General features: G+C 44.8%; 1 protein-coding gene across 1 annotated transcript in view; it reads right to left on the reverse strand.

The window, feature by feature from the left end:
- Positions 1–4,349: 4,349 nt before the first annotated feature.
- The window catches only part of LOC121538622 (sterile alpha motif domain-containing protein 10), a 93,838-nt gene continuing 75,704 nt past the window's right edge, over positions 4,350–22,483 (reverse strand). Inside the window, exons 4-5 of the mRNA XM_041846805.2 lie at positions 16,633–16,773; positions 4,350–5,431 (exon numbers count right to left, since the gene is read on the reverse strand). Coding sequence (XP_041702739.1) covers positions 5,409–5,431; positions 16,633–16,773 — 164 coding nt within the window. The 3' untranslated portion in view covers positions 4,350–5,408. The remainder of the gene's footprint in view (positions 5,432–16,632; positions 16,774–22,483) is intronic.

Genomic DNA, 22,483 nt, shown 5'->3' on the forward strand with positions numbered 1-22,483 from the left:
CCTCCTGACAGAGCTGGTGTAACTGAGTCAGGTTTGTAGGCCTCCTTGCTCGCACACACTTTTTCAGTTCTGCCCACACATTTTCTATAGGATTGAGGTCAGGGCTTTGTGATGGCCACTCCAATACCTTTACTTTGTTGTCCTTAAGCCATGTTGCCACAACTTTTAAAGTATGCTTGGGGTCATTGTCCATTTGGAAGACCGATTTGCGACCAAGCTTTAACTTCCTGACTGATGTCTTGAGATGTTGCTTCAATATATCCACATCATTTTCCTTCCTCATGTCACGATCGTTGGAGGAAGTGGACCAATGCGCAGCGTGATGAGTGAACATACTTTTAATTTGATTCACCCACACGAACAAAACAACAAAACGATACGTGAAGTCCTAAGTAACAGACACAAACCATACACGGAACAAGATCCCACAAAACACTGTGGAAAACAGGCTGCCTAAGTATGGTTCCCAATCAGAGACAACAATCAACAGCTGATTCACGTTGCCTCTGATTGAGAACCACACCGGCCAACATAGAAAACACATCAGCTAGATAATGAACCTAGAACACAAAATCATATAAACTACACACCCTGGCTCAACATAACAGAGTCCCAGAGCCAGGGTGTGACAGTACCCCCCCCCCCCAAAGGCGCGGACTGCGACCGCGCCAAACATAAACCGAACAGGGGAGGGCCGGGTGGGCATTCCTCCTCGGAGGCGGTTCTGGCTTCGGGCTTGACCACCACCCTCCAACAATCCCCCCGTAGCGCCCCTGGTCCGGTCTGGCCCCGCTGGCTGGAGCTGGACTGGACATCGGTGGAGCGGATTGCTTAGGCTCCGATGTGGAGCAGCTGACCGGTACCTGACCAGGCACCAGTGACCCAGGTACGGGCTGTGCCGGACTGACGACGCGCACCACAGGCTTGGTGCGGGGAGCAGGAACGAGCCGGACCGGGCTGACGACGCGCACCACAGGCTTGGTGCGGGGAGCAGGGACGGGCCGAACCGGGCTGACGAAGCGCACCACAGGCTTGGTGCGGGGAGCAGGAACGGGCCGGACCGGGCTGACGATGCGCACCACAGGCTTGATGCGGGGAGCAGGGACGGGCCGAACCGGGCTGACGATGCGCACCACAGGCTTGGTGCGGGGAGCAGGAACGGGCCGGGCCGGGCTGGCGACGCGCACCATTGGTTTGGTGCGGGGAGCAGGAACAGGCCGGGCCGGGCTGGCGACGCACACCATTGGCTTGGTGCGGGGAGCAGGAACAGGCCGGGCCGGGCTGGCGACGCGCACCATAGGCTTGGTGCGAGAGGCAGGAACAGGCCGGACCGGGCTGGCGACACGCATCACAGGCTTGGTGCGAGGGACAGGAACAGGCCGGACCGCACTGGGAACACACACCACTGGCCTTACCCGGGGATCAGGAACGGGCCGGACCGGACTGGCAACACACCTCAGTACCTCTCGCCGTGCCTCTACATTTTCCTTCCCTCTACTCGCCAATGGCTCCCGTAACCCGGTGGCCTTCTCTCCTCGTCCACTAACTCGCCCCTTATCTGCCTCCAGCAGTCACGTCGTCCACGGTGTGAGCCCCCCCCTAAAAATGTATTGGGTTCGTCTGTCCCCCGTGGCTATGGCCTCCATGGCTCTCGCCAGACTCTCCAGCCTCTGCTCCCAAGTCCAACCTCTCTCCTCCTCACGCGGCTTGACCCTGCCGAGGTGGATATCCGCTAGAGTTACCTCTGGCGTTGGCTCCTGGACACGCTGCTTGACCCAGTCGAGGTGGATATCCATTAGATTCACCTCTGGCGTTGGCTCCTGGACACGCTGCTTGGTCCAGTTATGGTGGGATCTTCTGTCACGATCGTTGGAGGAAGTGGACCAATGCGCAGAGTGATGAGTGAACATACTTTTAATTTGATTCACCCACACGAACAAAACAACAAAACGATACGTGAAGTCCTAAGTAACAGACACAAACCATACACGGAACAAGATCCCACAAAACACAGTGGAAAACAGGCTGCCTAAGTATGGTTCCCAATCAGAGACAACAATCAACAGCTGATTCACGTTGCCTCTGATTGAGAACCACACCGGCCAACATAGAAAACACATCAGCTAGACAATGAACCTAGAACACAAAATCATAGAAACTACACACCCTGGCTCAACATAACAGAGTCCCAGAGCCAGGGCGTGACACCTCATGATGCCATCTATTTTGTGAAGTGCACCAGTCCCTCCTGCAGCAACGCACCCCCACAGCATGATGCTGCCAACCCCGTGCTTCACGGTTGGGATGGTGTTCTTTGGCTTGCAAGCTTCCCCCTTTTTCCTCCAAACATAACGATGGTCACTATGGCCAAACAGTTCTATTTTTGTTTCATCAGACCAGAGGAAATTTTTCCAAAAAGTACGATCTTTGTCCCCATGTGCAGTTGCAAACCGTAGTCTGGCTTTTTTATGGTGGTATTGGAGCAGTGGCTTCTTCCTTGCTGAGCGGCCGTTCAGATTATGTCGATATAGGACTTGTTTTACTGTGGATATAGATACTTTTGTACCTGTTTCTTCCAGCATCTTCACAAGGTCCTTTGCTGTTGTTCTGGGATTGATTTGCACTTTTCGCACCAAAAAGTATCATCTCTAGGAGACAGAACGCGTCTCCTTCCTGAGTGGTATGACGGCTGCGTGGTCCCATGGTGTTTATACTTGCGTACTATTGTTTGTACAGATGAACGTGGTACCTTCAGGCGTTTGGAAATTGTGCCCAAGGATGAACCAGACTTGTGGAGGTCTACAATTTTTTTTCGGAGGTCTTGGCTGATTTCTTTTGATTTTCCCATGAAGTCAAGCAAAGAGGCACTGAGTTTGAAGGTAGACCTTGAAATACATCCACAGGTACACCTCCAATTGACTCAAGTGATGTCAATTAGCCTATCAGAAGCTTCTAAAGCCATGACATAATTTCCTGGAATTGTCCAAGCTGTTTAAAGGCACAGTCAACTTAGTGTATGTAAACTTCTGACCCACTGGAATTGTGATACAGTGAATTATAAGTGAAATAATCTGTCTGTAAACAATTGTTGGAAAAATTACTTGTGTCCTAACCGATTTGCCAAAACTATAGTTTGTTAACAAGACATTTGTGGAGTGGTTGAAAAAACGAGTTTTAATGACTCCAACCTAAATGTATGTAAACTTCCGACTTCAACTGTAGATTCGAGCCAATGTTGAACATGTTACTACTCCAACCGTTAGACCCGATGACATGTTTCTGCGCATTAGCTTATCTAGCCAACGTTGCCATGACATTGCCTACAAGCGTGATCAGGGATTTCTATTGCTGCCTATCTTCATACTGTACTGTCTTTGGTAGCCCGTTCCTCAGGATAGTTCTGTGCGCAACCATGGAAGACCTGCTCCCCTTCACCATCATTTATGAAACGGGAAACTCAATTTTCTGAGTGAAACAGAATCACATATATTGGCAATGCTTCTTTCTTCAAAGGATCCTAATTCACAGTCATGCTGGGTATCTGATTACTGGTTAATTTATGAAGCACAGTAACAGTAGGCTGTCTGGATGTCTGCATTCACAGTGTGACAGTAATAGCAGGCAGCTGGTCTGGTTCCTCTCAATAATGTCTCTAATATGTACTTATCAATGAGAGACATGGTATAGGGTGGAGGTGCACAGTTCCAGCTCTACAATATATACCCTGTTGCCTTTCAATGTCAAGTTGATTACTTGGGCTACCAGGTGTGGTGGAATATATTGCCAATCAGTTACAATAACTGATCAGAGAGAGAGAGAGAGAGAGAGAGAGAGAGAGAGAGAGAGAGAGAGAGAGAGAGAGAGAGAGAGAGAGAGAGAGAGAGAGAGAGAGAGAGAGAGAGAGAGAGAGAGAGAGAGAGAGAGAGAGAGAGAGAGAGAGAGAGAGAGAGAGAGAGAGGGAGAGGGAGAGAGGGAGAGAGCGAGAGAGAGAGAGAGAGAGAGCGAGAGAGCGAGAGAGAGGGAGGGAATGGGATAGAGAGAGGGAGAGAGAGGGATAGAGAGAGAGGGATAGAGCGAGAGAGAGAGTGCGAGAGAGAGAGAGCGAGAGAGAGCGAGAGAGCGAGAGGGGGAGAGAGAGAGAGAGAGAGCGAGCGAGAGGGGGAGAGCGAGACAGAGAGAGATAGAGAGACAGAGACAGATAGAGAGACAGAGAAAGAGACAAAGAGAGAGAGATAGAGAGACAGAGACAGAGACAGATAGAGAGACAGAGAAAGAGACAAAGAGAGAGAGAGACAGAGACAGAGACAGAGAGAGAGGGTAAAACCAGCAGGATAGGAGCCCTCAAGGACTAAAGTTGTGCACTCCTGATATTAGGGGGAATACACATTTATTAGGGAGATGTAGGCATTTCACTCATACTGCTAGAAAATAACCATTCCTTCTGGCCAGCTACATCCTGTTCCGATTTTGCTTTAACAAATACAGCTATGGCAAAAACCGTTACACCAAATCATAGCATGTTCTCTCAATTCCCTCTGTTTATAAAAAGCTAAACGTGTATAGATGTACATTATATTCAGGTCTACAGCTTATATTACTCTAGAACATTAAAATATATGTGTTTGTCATAGACATGGTTCATTGACAGTACAAAGAGATGATCTGGGAGGTGACATTCTGTACATCATCATGACACGGCTTTATATAAGAAAGGAAGAGAATATGCTTTGGGGAGAGGGTGCTCATGTAGGCAATTATATACTTTATACAGTATGACTTAGATCTATCAAAACTATATACATATTCCAAAATGAAAATCCTGAGAGGAAAAGATACATTGTGAACAGGGTTGTGATGCGAGTATCATACAGTGACATTGACATTCAGTAGTTTGCCGCAGGGGACAAGTCCCATTTCCTTTACACCCCACCTTGGAGTAAGCCACCCACTGTAATGTACTACATTGATTGATCAGTAATAATTATCCTCCCTGCACCCAAAGTGAAAGAAGAAACCAAGAAAGGGGGAATCTCATGTACTTATAATAATATAACCTGCAAAGTGATTTGTCTACAATGTCAACGTCAGTTCATACACCTTATCTCTATGTTACAGTGTGTGCTCTTTAATTCAGCACTTAATATTCTCTCTCTTCAGCTCTCTCTCTCGCTCTCCGTCGCTCCTTGTTTAAACCAGTTTGGCCTTGTTGAATGGGAATCCTCCTTCAATCTGTTTGGCATGTAGAAAATAGACTCCTGTTCTCTCCTCTCCTCCGTTCTCTCCCCTCTTCAGTTCTCTCCTTTTACAGCCTGATTCTGCTGTCACATTTCTGGAGTGAGCAGGTCCTCCCGTAGCTACTGGAGACGTATTGTGTCAGCGGAGGAGAAAGGGATCACGAAAGGGATGAGCTAAGAGAGGTTTCCAAATGAGGCTGCAGGGAGGGAGGGAGAGAGAGAGAGAGAGAGAGAGAGAGAGAGAGAGAGAGAGAGAGAGAGAGAGAGAGAGAGAGAGAGAGAGAGAGAGAGAGAGAGAGAGAGAGAGAGAGAGAGAGAGAGAGAGAGAGAGAGAGAGAGAGAGAGAGAGAGAGAGAGAATTTCATTATTTAAATATGGATACAAGGAAAACAGTGGGGTTTGGGGTTAGATGGGCATCATTGGGTGTCCTTCACACCATTTTACCCAATTCCAACACACACACACACACACACACACACATCCAGAACCCCTGCCTCCGTCTGACCTCTCTTCAAACTCTGTCAACAACCTGGTTGCATTTAGAATTTAGAATTCTTTCTGAAACAGGAGTCTGTAGAGTGTAACCTCAGGATCACAGTCTCTCTGTGCCTAAAACCATTCTCATATCAAACTCATTGACATCTATGAACCATAGATGTGACCGGTTGATTTCAGTGACTACACTTTTGCCTCTGCCTCAAATGACAACAAAGGATGCTGGGAAGACTATATTTTCCATCAGAGGAATAAAAAACAAAAAAGGAGACATTTGGCATTTGAGTTATCCCTCCCCTGATAACGTTGAACGTTTCTTCAAGTACAGTCGCAAAAACCATCAAGCGCTATGATGAAACTGGCTCTCATGAGGACCGCCACAGAAAAGGAAGACCCAGAGTTACCTCTGCTGCAGAGGACAAGTTCATCAGAGTTACCAGCATCAGAAATTGCAGCCCAAATAAACGCTTCACAGAGTTCAAGTAACAGACACATCTCAACGTTCCAACCGCTGCGACTTTGTGAGACGCGGTGTGGGTGAACGGATGATCTCCGCATGTGTAGTTCCCACCATAAAGCATGGAGGAGGAGGTGTTATGGTGTGTTTTTTTACTGGTGACACTGTCTGTGATCTATTTAGAATTCAAGGCACACTTAACCAGCATGGCTACCACAGCATTCTGCAGCAATATGCCATCCCATCTTGTTTGGGCTTAGTGGGACTATCATTTGTTTTTCAACAGGACAATGACCCAACATACCTACAGGCTGTGTAAGGGCTATTTTACCAAGAAGGAGATTGATGGAGTGCTGCAGCAGATGACCTGGCCTCCACAATCCCCCGACCTCAACCCAATTGAGATGGTTTGGGATGAGTCGTACGGCAGAGTGAAGGAAAAGCAGCCAACAACTGCTCAGCATATGTGGGAACTCCTTCAAGACTGTTGGAAAATCATTCCAGGTGAAGCTGGTTGAGAGAATGCTAAGAGTGTGAAAAGCTGTCATCAAGGCAAAGGGTGGCTATCTCAAACATAAATATATTTTGATTTGTTTAACACTTTTTTGGTTACTACATGATTCCATATGTGTTATTTTATAGTTTTGATGTCTTCACTATTATTCTACAATGTAGAAAATAGTAAAAATAAAGAAAAAACCTTGAATGTAGTCCCATGTAGCTCGTTGGTAGAGCATGGCGTTTGCAACGGCAGGGTTGTGGGTTTGATTCCCACGGGGGGCCAGTATGAAAATGTATGCACTCACTAAAAAACTGTAAGTCACTCTGGATAAGAGCGTCTGCTAAATGACTAAAATGTAAAATGTAAAGGAATGAGTAGGTGTGTCCAGACTTTTGACTGGTACTGTATATACAGTGGGGAGAACAAGTATTTGATACACTGACGATTTTGCAGGTTTTCCTACTTACAAAGCATGTAGAGGTAAAATCCAGAAAATCACATTGTATGATTTTTAAGTAATTAATTTGCATTTTATTGCATGGCATAAGTATTAGATCACCTACCAACCAGTAAGAATTCCGGCTCTCACAGACCTGTTAGTTTTTCTTTAAGAAGCCCTCCTGTTCTCCACTCATTACCTGTATTAACTGCACCTGTTTGAACTTGTTACCTGTATAAAAGACACCTGTCCACACACTCAATCAAACAGACTCCAACCTCTCCACAATGGCCAAGACCAGAGAGCTGGGTAAGGACATCAGGGATATAATTGTAGACCTGCACAAGGCTGGGATGGGCTACAAGACAATAGGCAAGCAGCTTGGTGAGAAGGCAACAACTGTTGGCGCAATTATTAGAAAATGGAAGAAGTTCAAGATGACGGTCAATCACCCTCGGTCTGGGGCTCCATGCAAGATCTCACCTCATGGGGCATCAATGATCATGAGGAAGGTGAGGGATCAGCCCAGAACTACACGGCAGGACCTGGTCAATGACCTGAAGAGAGCTGGTACAACAGTCTCAAAGAAAACCATTAGTAACACACTACGCCGTCATGGATTAAAATCCTGCAGCGCACGCAAGGTCCCCCTGCTCAAGCCAGCGCATGTCCAGGCCCGTCTGAAGTTTGCCAATGACCATCTGGATGATCCAGAGGAGGAATGGGAGTAGGTCATGTGGTCTGATGAGACAAAAATAGAGCTTTTTGGTATAAACTCCACTCGCTGTGTTTGGAGGAAGAAGAAGGATGAGTACAACCCCAAGAACACCATCCCAACCGTGAAGTATGGAGGTGGAAACATCATTCTTTGGGGATGCTTTTCTGCAAAGGGGACAGGACGACTGCACCATATTGAGGGGAGGATGGATGGGGCAATGTATTGCGAGATCTTGGCCAACAACCTCTTTCCCTTCCATCTGCCGGGTACAGTTGAAACCGGGATTCATCCGTGAAGAGCTCACTTCTCCAGCGTGCCAGTGGCAAACGAAGGTGAGCATTTGCCCACTGAAGAATTTGCCCACTGGGATCTTTTATTTCAGCTCATGAAACATGGGACCAACACTTTACATGTTGCGTTTATATTTTTATTCAGTATTTATCTTTCGTAGATGTCTATCTACCACCACAAACCGATGCTGGCCCTAAAGCCGCACTCAACGAGCTGTATAAGGCCATAAGCAAACAATGATACCCAATTCCAACACACACACACACACAGAGAGAGAAGTTTACCGTGGAGAAAGAAAACAAACTACCACTATTCATGCTAGCTGAAAGGAAGCTATGCTGCTCCCCTGTGCTCAGACCAGATGTTACAGCTAGATGTTGCAGGGCTCATCTCAGCTGGTAGGAACACACACACACACACTGTCTGTATGTCTGTCTGTCTGTCTCTGTCAATAGACCTTGACTCCATCTCCTCTTTCTGGATTCCACACACGCACGCACACATGCATGCACAGACATCGGAAGCTAAGAGATGTCCAAAAACGTTATCAATTCATAAAACCTCCTCGCCATTCATGCATACTGCAGTTTTATTATTATTTTAGGAATGCATTGGGCTATACATCCAAAGGAGAGAGTGTCTGGCTCTAAAAGGAAAGTGATAAAATATACAGTGCCGTGAAAAAGTATTTGCCCCCTTTCATATTTTCTCTATATTTGCATATTTTTGATTCTGAATGTTATCAGATCTTCAACCAAAACATACTATTGGATAAAGGGAACCTAAGTTTACAAATAACAAAAACAATGTATACTTATTTTATTTATTTAATTAACAAAGTTATGCAACACCCAATTCCCCTGTGTGAAAAAGTAATGTACCCCTTACACTAAATAACCGGTTGTGCCACCTTTAAAGGCGCTGCATGGTCAATCTGACATCTGCATTGGCCATGCAGCCTTTACGGTGATATGGCCTCTGCAGAAGTTAGGGCATTCATACGTCTTGCGCTTCGCCAAGCAGCGCAGAGCTGTTGTGAAGGAAGATGTCAAGGAAGTGAGTTTGTGTTTATACAGGACCTCCCGCCCTCATTTACCGTCAACCAATCATGTCAATGCAGAGCTATATGGAGCCCTCCGCGTTGTTACAACATTTGAGAGGCACACGGCGATGCGGTACGGAGCTCAATTTGGCCTCTGCGTGCCTCCGGAGGCTCCACAATTGCGTAACACCATCCATACGGCGCCTCCGACCACATTTTCGGATCAAGCATAAATTGGCTCTTAGCTGCAATGACTGCAACCAAATGCTTCCTGTAGTTGTTGATCAGTCTCTCACATCGCTGTGGAGGAATTTTGGCCCACTCTTGCATGCAGAACTGCTTTAACTCAGTGACATTTGTGGGTTTTCAAGCATGAACTGCTCGTTTCAAGTCCTGCCACAACATCTCAATTGGGATTAGGTCTGGACTTTGACTAGGACATTCCAAAACTTCAAATGTGTTGCTTCTTAACCATTTTTATGTAGACTTGATTGAGTGTTTTGGATCATTGTCTTGCTGCATGACCCAGCTGCGCTTCAGCTTCAGCTCACAGACAGATGGCCTGACATTCTCCTGTAGAATTATCTGATACAGAGCAGAATTCATGGGTCCTTCTATTAAAGCAAGTCGTCCAGGTCCTGAGGCAGCAAAGCATCCCCAAACCATCACATTACCACCACCATGCTTGACCGTTGGTATGAGGTTCTTACTGTGTAATGCAGTGTTTGGTTTTCGCCAGACATAATGGGACCCATCTCATCCAAAAAGCTGGATGATCATCAAGACTCTTGGAAGAATGTTCTATGGACAGATGAGTCAAAAGTCTAACTTTTTGGACGACATCGGCGCCATTATGCCTGGCGAAAACCAATATAGCTGTTTTGTTAAGACTGTAACAAAGGCAATGAAGATTATGTCAGTCGACCGAGAGAAAGTGAAAGAGCATGTACACACACAAAACACGTACACACAAAGAGCACGAACAGCACTCACACACTTGCTTTGTAATTGTGCAAGAAGCTATTTTTTCTGTTATAATTTGAATCAGGGTCATTTCACCAATTTGGTGCCATTTTCAGTTTGATATTATATATATTTTTCATTCTGTCATAAAGAGCACATGTTCAACTTCTTAAAAAAAACTATTTTTTCCACCCCAATAGGTTAAATAAAAAATGACTATAGTAAGTGCCTATTAAGTGCCAAATAAGGTAACAGGGTTGACCGTAACAGGGTTGACGATTTCATGTTAAATCAGCCATACAGCGCCTTGCAAAATTATTCATCCCCATAGGCGTTTTTCCTATTTTGTTGCATAACAACCTGTAATTTAAATGGATTTTTATTTGGATTTCATGTAATGGACATACACAAAATAGTCCAAATAGGTGAAGTGAAATTTAAAAAATAACTTGTTAAAAAAAGTAATAAATAAAAAAATACCGTAAAAGTAGTGCGTGCATACAGTGGGGGAAAAAAGTATTTAGTCAGCCACCAATTGTGCAAGTTCTCCCACTTAAAAAGATGAGAGAGGCCTGTAATTTTCATCATAGGTACACATCAACTATGACAGACAAAATGAGGAAAAAAAATCCAGAAAATCACATTGTAGGATTTTTTATGAATTTATTTGCAAATTATAGTGGAAAATAAGTATTTGGTCAATAACAAAAGTTTCTCAATACTTTGTTATATACCCTTTGTTGGCAATGACACAGGTCAAACGTTTTCTGTAAGTCTTCACAAGGTTTTTGGCCCATTCCTCCATGCAGATCTCCTCTAGAGCAGTGATGTTTTGGGGCTGTCGCTGGGCAACACGGACTTTCAACTCCCTCCAAAGATTTTCTATGGGGTTGAGATCTGGAGACTGGCTAGGCCACTCCTTCGTTGCCCGGGCGGTGTGTTTGGGATCATTGTCATGCTGAAAGACCCAGCCACGTTTTATCTTCAATGCCCTTGCTGATGGAAGGAGGTTTTCACTCAAAATCTCACGATACATGGCCCATTTCATTCTTTCCTTTACACGGATCAGTCGTCCTGGTCCCTTTGCAGAAAAACAGCCCCAAAGCATGATGTTTCCACCCCCATGCTTCACAGTAGGTATGGTGTTCTTTGGATGCAACTCAGCATTCTTTGTCCTCCAAACATGACGAGTTGAGTTTTTACCAAAAAGTTCTATTTTGGTTTCATCTGACCATATGACATTCTCCCAGTCCTCTTCTGGATCATCCAAATGCACTCTAGCAAACTTCAGACGGGCCTGGACATGTACTGGCTTAAGCAGGGGGACACGTCTGGCACTGCAGGATTTGAGTCCCTGGCGGCGTAGTGTGTTACTGATGGTAGGCTTTGTTACTTTGGTCCCAGCTCTCTGCAGGTCATTCACTAGGTCCCCCCGTGTGGTTCTGAGATTTTTGCTCACCGTTCTTGTGATCATTTTGACCCCATGGGGTGAGATCTTGCGTGGAGCCCCAGATTGAGGGAGATTATCAGTGGTCTTGTATGTCTTCCATTTCCTAATAATTGCTCCCACAGTTGATTTCTTCAAACCAAACTGCTTACCTATTGCAGATTCAGTCTTCCCAGCCTAGTGCAGGTCTACAATTTTGTTTCTGGTGTCCTTTGACAGCTCTTTGGTCTTGGCCACAGTGGAGTTTGGAGTGTGACTGTTTGAGGTTGTGGACAGGTGTCTTTTATACTGATAACAAGTTCAAACAGGTGCCATTAATACAGGTAACGAGTGGAGGACAGAGGAGCCTCTTAAAGAAGAAGTTACAGGTCTGTGAGAGCCAGAAATCTTGCTTGTTTGTAGGTGACCAAATACTTATTTTCCACCATAATTTTCAAATAAATTCATTAAAAATCCTACAATGTGATTTTCTGGAGAAAAAAATTCTCAATTTGTCTGTCATAGTTGACGTGTACCTATGATGAAAATTACAGGCCTCTCTCATATTTTTAAGTGGGAGAACTTGCACAATTGGTGGCTGACTAAATACTTTTTTTCCCCACTGTATGTATTCACCCCCTTTGCTATGAAGCCCCTGAATAAGATCTGGTGCAACCAATTACCTTCAGAAGTCACATAATTAGTTAAATAAAGTCCACCTGTGTGCAATCTAAGTGTCACATGATCTGTCACATGATCTCAGTATATATATATATATATATACCTGTTTTGAAAGGCCCCAGAGTCTGCAACACCACTAAGCAAGGGGCACCACCAAGCAAGCGGCACCATGAAGACCAAGGAGCTCTCCAAACATCTCAGAGACAAAGTTGTGGAGAAGTACAGATCAGGGTTGGGTTATAAAAAAATATCAGACACCATTAAATCCATTATAAAAAAATTGAAAGAATATGGCATCACAACAATCCTGCCAAGAGAGGGCCGCCCACCAAAACTCACAAACCAGTCAAGGAGGGCATTAATCAGAGAGGCAACAAAGAGACCAAAGATAACCCTGAAGGAGCTGCAAAGCTCCACAGCGGAGATGGCAGTATCTGTCCATAGGACCACTTTAAGCCGTACACTCCACAGAGCTGGGCTTTATGGAAGAGTGGCCAGAAAAAAGCCATTGCTTAAAGAAAAAAATAAGCAAACACATTTGGTGTTCGCCAAAAGGCATGTGGGAGACTCCCCAAACATATGGAAGAAGGTACTCTGGTCAGATGAGACTAAAATTGAGCTTTTTGGCCATCAAGGAAAATGTCTGGCGCAAACCCAACACCTCTCATCACCCCGAGAACACCATCCCCCACAGTGAAGCATGGTGGTGGCAGCATCATGTTGTGGGGATGTTTTCATCGCAGGGACTGGGAAACTGGTCAGAATTGAAGGAATGATGGATGGCGCTAAATACAGGGAAATTCTTGAGGGAAACCTGTTTCAGTCTTCCAGAGATTTGAGACTGGGACGGAGGTTCACCTTCCAGCAGGACAATGACCCTAAGCATACTGCTAAAGCAACACTTGAGTGGTTTAAGGGGAAACATTTAAATGTCTTGGAATGGCCTAGTCAAAGCCCAGACCTCAATCCAATTTAGAATCTGTGGTATGACTTAAAGATTGCTGTACACCAGCAGAACCCATCCAACTTGAAGGAGCTGGAGCAGTTTTGCCTTGAAGAATGGGCAAAAATCCCAGTGGCTAGATGTGCCAAGCTTATAGAGACATACCCCAAGAGACTTGCAGCTGTAATTGCTGCAAAAGGTGGCTCTACAAAGTATTGACTTTGGGGGGGTGAATAGTTATGCACGCTCAAGTTCTGTTAGTTTTTTTGTCTTATTTCTTGTTTGTTTCACACAAAAAAATATTTTGCATCTTCAAAGTGGTAGGCATGTTGTGTAAATCAAATGATACAAACCCCACAAAAATCAATTTTAATTCCAGGTTGTAAGGCAACAAAATAGGAAAAATGCCAAGGGGGGTGAATACTTTCGCAAGCCACTGTAAATCCCCCCAAGACAGAGGGAATGAAAGTTTGTAGTGTGCAACAGGGAGCGGCCATTGAATGCAAGCTTCACCTAAACCATTTTTTATTGCCTGCCTATCCATGGTTGACGTGTTATGCTCAACCACCACAAAAAAAAAAAAAAGTATAAAAAGAGTAGAACCAGGTCACCTTCTTTTATACTATGATTTGAATATCAGATGTTCAATGTTTTTTAAAAAGGAATAGTTTCACCGTATTAAAATGAGAGTTCCGTTCACATAACAGGGTTTAAAATGAGTGACAGATGTAAATTAGTAAATAATCACGACATAAATAATTATCTTCAGAAATGACTTTGTCAAAGCAACAAAATAACTAGGGCTTTACAATGATGGTGAAACTTGGAAAAATTGTTGGATTAAGTGGGTTGAAATCTTTCTAGAAGTGACACAGGGTTGACGGAGGGACACGTCAAAATGTGAATTTTGTAACTTTATTCATATGAAAAAATATTGGCCTATATTAAAGGGCACAGGCTTTTAAAATTCAATATTGGTGCACAATTTCTACTTAAAATATCAAAGGGAAGCAAAAGGCACTCTTTTCGTGGAACGACCCAATAGAAGTAATAGGGTTCTGTGCTCAGGGTGATTTGCAATTACAGTGTTGTGAGCATCTGAACCTCCAACAGATAGATCACTCTGTCCAGAGGCTGGAGCAGGAAGGAGCGAGGGATGCAGCCCTGAGGATGAACATTGAATCAAACACACAATGTTTACTCAGTGCTTTTGTTTACTAACCTCTACCCATGCACACTTAGTGGTAAAGGTCTGGAGAGAAGAAGATGTTAAAAGAGAGAGAAGCAGAAGCGAGAGTCACTTAAAAAACACTGGAGGGCAAAATCTAAAAATATGAAAGTAGTTGCCATGTCTCAGTAGTGTAAAATTATCCTAACATGGTTCAGATCAGCCACAAACCCCAAGCTAGATCCATTCATTTCAATAAAATCGTTGTACCTTAAAAACAAACTTACTCTTTGAGTAAGAGAGCAATCAATGTTTAATATCATGTTCATTTCTGTCAGATTAATCTGAAATGACAGTGTATGATACGAGTCGCCAGGCTGCTGTCCAGCTTCTTTAAAAAATTTATAGGACAGCATAGAGAGAGAATCTTTCAGGACTGGGTGAGCTGGAGGATGAGGGTGTGTGTGTGTGCGTGTTTATGTGTGTGTGTGTGTGGGGGGTGGGGAGTACCAACCTGGGACAAACACAGGCTGACAGACAGGTGAAAGGACTATGAATCTGAACTCCTCTCTTAAACCTCCCACACTCAACCTTCCTCCCTCCACTTTCTCCTGTCCTCATCCCAACACTCACTACCTCCACCCCCTGCCCCCTTAATCAATCACCCCTCTCTCACCCACTTCACTTTAACACCGTCTTCACCTCCATCCCTAATCCCATTTTCACCTCCTCTCCTCTCTGCATCCTTCCACCACCTCTAGCCCTCACCTCTCCTCCAAACCACCCTCTTGGTTCTCAGGTGTTTTACAGGGCCACTCAATTAGCTGTCTATGATAGGACACAGTCAAGGCCTGTTGAACTGGGAAATTAAATTTGCCCCTCTATTAATATAAATGCCAACACAGCATTTTAATTATCTCTCTCTTTCTCTGTCTTGCTCCTTCTCTCCCCTTCTTTTTCTCTCATGAATTAAGAGCCTATTGATGCACCCTTGAGTCAATCTAAGTAACATAATAAAAAGATCCCCATCAAAATGTGTCAGTTTAAGATAGAGATATCTGTTTTTTTGCATGGGCTGCGTCTCAATCCACCACTATGTCGGCCTTCCGCATCTGCGGTGGAAGGTGGCCGAGCTACAGCGGTGTTTGTCAGACCATGAGACTTCTCGAAAATCGGTCTTCTCATGAAAACATCTGACCATCTTAAAACAATTACACATGATAGCTTAGTAGAACCCACCTCTGTGTAGAATGTCTGGTATTGGACAGATCTGGCTTAAGCATGTGTAAAGCTACAGACATTCACCATATACACTGAGTACAGAAAAAACATTAAGGACACCTGAGTGTTCCATGACATAGACGGACCAGGTGAATCCAGGTGAAAGCTATGATCCCTTATTGATGTTACTTGTTAAATCCACTTCAATCAGTGTAGATTAAGCCTTGAGACAATTGAGGCATGGATTGTGTATGTGTGCCATTCAGAGGGTGAATGTGCAAGACAAAAAATGTAAGTGCCTTTGAACGGGGTATGGTAGTAGGTGCCAGGCGCACCGGTTTGTGTCAAGAACTGCAACGCTGCTGGGTTTTTCACGCTCAACAGTTTCCCGTGTGTATCAAGAATGATACACCACCCAAAGGACATCCAGCTTGACACAAATGTGGGAAGCATTGGATTCAAAATGGGCCAGCATCTCTGTGGAATGCTTTCGACACCTTGTAGAGTCCATGCCCCGACTAATTGAGGCTGTTTTGAGGGCAAAATGGGGGGTGCAACTCAATATTAGAAAGGTGTACCTAATGCTTGGTATACTCAGTGTACTGTATGTCTAATGAAGAGAAGTTTTAACATTGTCTAGTTGGTAAAAACAGACTGACAGCAGCCTACTGCTGTGTTCTATCCTGGCTCCAGCAGACTGTCATTAGCAGCTGAATCCAGGTCAGCACATTTTTTTTATTTTTTTTATTTTTTTTTAGTCATTTAGCAGACGCTCTTATCCAGAGCGACTTACAGGAGCAATTCGGGTTAAGTGCCTTGCTCAAGGGCACATCGACAGATTTTTCACCTAGTCGGCTCGGGGATTAGAACCAGCGACCTTTCGGTTACTGGCACAACGCTCTTAACCACTAAGCTACCTGCCGCACATGGTGACTGTAGCTGGCTATTGATGTCTGGATAAGTGTGTTTATGGAACACATTACCTGTCCTTAAGCACACACACACACATGCACAGACGCATGCTCGCATGCTCTCACACACACACTCCTCACCTCTGCTGAGCAGTTGCAGGTTGCGGACCTCCTCTCTGACTTGTAGCTGAAGGACCTGCTGTAGAACCTCCTGTCTCAGTGTCTCCTGGACGATGCCCATCCTCTCCAACTTCTCCCCGTTCAACCTCAGCAATGCACGACCTGGAGGGAGAGAGGCGAGGAAAGAGAGAGAGAGATAGAGAGAGACTATGTTAGAACAGGTGTAGCAAACGGGGATCATACTTGATTCCAATCTCTCATCTCTCTTAAGCCTGTGTTAAAATATGTTTAAAATTATTAATAGACAAAAAAGTGATTGTGATTGTTTTGAATTGTGTTTGGGAAATAAAGATATACATGGTTTTAAAAAGGTAGTGGTAATATTTCATTCCGTACAGAAATCTGTAGGTGTCTCAACTTACCCTGTCCCGCGTCTCAAGCTACACCATACCCAGGTTTGTGCCAAGAGACCACTTTCTTTGGACAAGCTATGTTTTCAAAACTGTTATGTTTACATTAATTCTGATTATTTCCAGGGATACACAACATCCTGAAATATATGTATATCTTTGTTAGAAAGAATACTATATTTCCCTTGATGGAGTGATGCTGAATGTAAAAAAGGGCTCAACTTACCCCACTCTCCCCTACTGCTTGACTACAGGTAACTGCCGAAATAAAGCAGTAAATGAGGGATACAAAGTATATTGAAAGCAGGTGCTTCTACACAGGTGTGGTTTCTGAGTTAATTAAGCAATTAACGTCCCATAATGTTTGGGTCATGTAAAAAAAATGCCAAGTTCCCCATTATTTTTTGGATGGGGATGGTGGATGGACGTAAGCATCCCTCTGATTCCAAAGGTTGCAAGTTTGAATCAAGCAATAGAAAGTTGTTTTTGAAATTTTTGTTTTAAGCCTATCCCAAACCTTAAAATCTTACCTTAACCATTCGGAGTTAATGCCTAAACATTAATTAAATGTCACTTGCTTAAACATAACCTTAAAACACTTCGAAATTCGACGTTTGGAACAACTTCGACATTTGACGTTTGAGAAACATGATGAACGTTTAATTCTGAGGTGAGAGCTGGAAGGTGTGTGTGTGTGTGTGTGTGTGTGTGTGTCAGTCACCAGATCTCAACCCCCATCAACAAAGCTCCAAATAATGGGATTTCTCTTGGAAGAATGGTGTCGCATCCTTCCAATAGATTTCCAGACACTTGTAGAATCTATGCCAAGGCGCATTGAAGCTGTTCTGGCGGCTCGTGTTGGCCAAAGCCCTATTAAGACACTTTGTGTTGGCCAAAGCCCTATTAAGACACTTTATGTTGGTGTTTTCTTTATTTTGGCAGTTACCTGTTGTTGGGCCCAAGCTTGCTGTACAACATTGAAACCCATTCAGTCTTTCTACAAACAGGCTCTCAAGATGCTTGATAGAAAGTCCAATAGCCACCACCATTGTAACATCCTCAGAAAGCATGAGCTCCTGATCTGGGAAAGTCTTGTGAAATACACAGACGTATGTCTTGTATTCAAGATCCTATATGGCCTGGCTCCCCCTCCACTTAGTTCATTTATCAAGCAGAACATCCATGGCAGCAGATCCACAAGGTCTGCCATGAGAGGTGACTGTATACTGTAGTTCCCAATAAGGAAAAGCACATTCAGGCTGACGTCTTTCTCTGTGAGAGCTTCCCATGTCTGGAACACACTGCCTTCAGACACAGGTAACTGACCGCGTTTTCACAAAGAACCCAAAGACATGGCTAAAGGACAATCAGGTGTGTGAACACAATCTATAGCTGTTTATAGCTGCTTTCCATGTTGTCTGTTGTCTGTAGCTTGTGAGGTGTGTAGACATTGTCTTTTTGTTTTATTGCTTTTTATGTTATTGCTGTCTGTCTGTTTGCTAAGTGTTGCTTGTCATTAGTTGCTCTACATGTGCTCATTGTCTGTCTGTATTGACATTTTAATTATTTTTAATAACCTGCCCAGGGACTGCGGTCGAAAATGAGCCGGCTGGCTAAAACAGGGACATTTTACAGAAATGTTGATTAATATGCTTTGTCCCTGTAAAAATAAACATAGTAAAGTAAGGGATGTGTGGAACTCACTCCTCAGCCTGAAGTGTCCCCGCTGGCGCCACCAAATAGCTAGCTTTTCGGTGGCGCCGACTGGTAAGACGCTTCGGGAGGGCGGTCTTGTGTGCTAGCACGGCAGAGGTCCTGGGTTCGAGCATCAGTACCAGAATCAGGAGGAAGTGGTACTCGCTAAGCAGGCTCCGTTACACAGGCAGTGTTTTTACTTTGTGTGTGTAATGGAGTGCACATGCATGTGCTGTCTGTGTGTGTGTGTGTGTGTGTGTGTGTGTGTGTGTGTGTGTGTGTGTGTGTGTGTGCTGTTAGACCTGCTGATTTATATCTAAGCGTTAACTGTGTTTTCTCTGCTTTACCCACGAGTCGTTGAATTAATGACAGCGAGCAGGACGGCTCAGTGAGGTTTATTCAGCCAGATGATTTACTGAGGATGTCTCAACTAGAACACCAAGGTGTAAGACCCCCAGGACCACACACATTTAACATACCATTACCCACAGTAAGCATCCCGCTTTACACAGGGAGAGAGAGGGGGATGGCACACACACAGAGAAACACAGAGACCAGAGACGACACATCCATTATACACACACGTGTGCACGTGCTTCCGAACGGTAGGGGATTGTCCTTCAAATCATTCAGAGAGTGCAGGAATCCATCATAGCTGTAGCAGCCCAGTGTGAGGTCTACATGATAATTAGACACATTACTCATACTGTTAGCGCTCCTAATCAATCCATCCATTCTCATTTACCTCTCTGGACATGGACACACCGCAAAAACCCAGCATAGACACACACACACAGTCACACACACAACCGCACACATAGTCACAGGCACACACACATAGTTACACGCTGGCATGCGAGCAAGTGACAATACAACAAAAAAAACTTTGATCTCAGAGCTGGCAGAGAAATCCAACTAATCTCTTCTCCTCCTCACTCCCTCCCTCCATACCTACTTCCCTCCATTTCAGGAAGTCTAGAAGTTGTGGGCTAGTTGAAAGGATTACTGTGGTATCCTCCTGGTGACACCACTTACAGCAGCTCCCTGTCTACCCCTAACAGAGGAACAAGAGGAAGCGGAGGCAACTCACTGCTCCTCCAGGGAGAACAAACAAACACACCAACCAACCGCTCTCCTCTCTCATCTCACTTTACACTGGAAAAGGGCCTGGGGTATCCCCCTGATGACACCACTTACACCAGCTCCCTGTCTTCCTGCCCATTGTCAGTGTTCTACACAAGCAACACAGGGAGCCCTGTCTGTTCTACTAACACTCATTCTATAAGGGACCCAAGAGGACAGGCTAGTAGAGCAGGACCAGCCAGACCAGGACAAGACGTCATTGACCCACATACTGATGGAAGGCTGGAGGGCACACAACAATATCTCCAATAAGGGGTCCCTTGTGGCATGCACACACTCCACTGAAGAGCTGAATCACCACACTTATTTTATGAGAGAGAGAGAGAGAGAGAGAGAGAGAGAGAGAGAGAGAGAGAGAGAGAGAGAGAGAGAGAGAGAGAGAGAGAGAGAGAGAGAGAGAGAGAGAGAGAGAGAACTGTTCGGCTGCTGTGTACCTGCAGGAAACATTTGCTTTGACAAACAGCAAGGTTCCCACAAATAATAGATCTCTCTCTCTCTCTCTGTGTGTGTGTATGTCAAGGGCGTTGTTCCTGCTCTATGTGAGGGATTGTGTTCCTCTTTAACTTACCTCTCCTCTGTGTTCAGGTGCTTTCAGCCCACACACACACACACACACACACACACCTCTACACAGCCCTCTCTCTCCCACCTCAGCCGGTGTGTCTCTCCTTCCTGCCCCCAGAAACGTGGTGTCCTAGAAAAGCGCTGCCCTTGGTTCCTTTGTGTACAAATGAGACAAAGCAGATGAAAAGAGCTCCAATCCAATTCCCCTCCGACAGACTTAATACAGAGCCTAATAATGGGCTTCAGGGCATAGCCCTCAAATAGAAGGAGAGGATAAAGAGAGAAGGGAAGAGAACACTAAATAGAAGGGTTGTCCCACAGAAAGAGGGCCTTTTGCATCCTTTGATATTTTAAGTAGAAATTGTGCACCAATATTGAATTTAAGCCTGTTATATTAAATGAAGTGCACTTTAATATAGACCACATGGATGATTCAATAAATCTGAGCGGGTCGAGCATAACACGTCAACTAGCTTCCATTCAGGGGGTGATTTATGGCTGATTTAAGATTAAATCATTAACCCTGTTACTTTATTTGGCACTTAATAGGCACTTACTATAGTCATTTCTTTGAAAGGCTGGTCATGGCTCACATCAACACCATTATCACAGAAACCCTAGACCCACTCCAATTTGCATACCGCCCCAAAAGATCCACAGATGATGCAATCTCTATTGCACTCCACACTGCCCTTTCCAACCTGGAAAAGAGGAACACCTATGTGAGAATGTTATTAATTGACTACAGCTCAGCGTTCAACACCATAGTGCCCTCAAAGCTCATCACTAAGCTAAGGACCCTGGGACTAAACACCTCCCTCTGCAACTGGATCCTGGACTTCCAGACGGGCCGCCCCCAGGTTGTAAGGGTAGGTAACAACACATCTGCCACGCTGATCCTCAACACGGGGGCCCCTCAGGGGTGCGTGCTCAGTCCCCTCCTGTACTCCCTGTTCACCCATGACTGCATGGCCAGGCACGACTCCAACACCATCATTAAGTTTGCCAATGACACAACAGTGGTAGGCCTGATCACCGACAACGATGAGACAGCCTATAGGGTGGAGGTCAGAGACTTGGCTGTGTTGTGCCAGGATAACAACCTCTACCTCAACGTGATCAAGACAAAGGAGATGATTGTGGACTACAGCAAAAAAAAAGAGGATTGAGCACGCCCCCATTCTCATCGACAGGGTTGTAGTGGAACAGGTTGAGAGCTTCAAGTTCCTTGGTGTCCACATCACCAACAAACTATCATGGTCCAAACACACCAAGACAGTCATGACGAGGGCACGACAAAGCCTATTCCCCCTCAGGAAATTATTATTATTATTATTTGGGAAACTGAAAAGATTTGGCATGGGTCCTCAGATCCTCAAAAAGTTATACAGCTGCACCATCGAGAGCCTCCTGACTGGTTGCATTACCGCCTGGTATGGCAACTGCTCGGCCTCCGACCGCAAGGCACTACAGAGGGTAGTGCGTATGGCCCAGTACACCACTCTGTCCAATGGTAAACATCCAGGACCTCTATACCAGGCGGTGTCAGAGGAAGGCCCTAAAAATTATCAAAGACTCCAGCCACCCTAGTCATAGACTGTTCTCTCTGCTACCGCACAGCAAGCGGTACCGGAGCGCTAAGTCTAGGTCCAAAAGGCTTCTTAACAGCTTCTACCCCCAAGCCATAAGACTCCTGAACAGCTAATCATGGCTACCCGGACTATTTGCATTACTTATCTACTTATCTATTTTTTACTTAACACTTTTTTTTTCTTTTTTTTTAACTGCATTGTTGGTTAAGGGCTTGTAAGTAAGCATTTCACTGTAATGCCTACGCCTGTTGTATTCGGCGCATGTGGCAAATAAAATTTGATTTTAATTGATTTAATTCTTTGAGAAATTCGTGAAATCCCTGAGCGGTTTCCTTCCTCTCTGGCAACTGAGCTAGGAAGGATGCCTGTAGCTTTTTGCATTTTTACCCATCTACCAATAGGTGCCCTTTTTTGTGAGGCATTGGAAAAGCTCCCTGGTCTTTGTGGTTGAATCTATGTTTGAAATTC

This window comes from Coregonus clupeaformis, chromosome 24, assembly GCF_020615455.1.
Source record: "Coregonus clupeaformis isolate EN_2021a chromosome 24, ASM2061545v1, whole genome shotgun sequence".
NCBI lineage: Eukaryota > Metazoa > Chordata > Actinopteri > Salmoniformes > Salmonidae > Coregonus > Coregonus clupeaformis.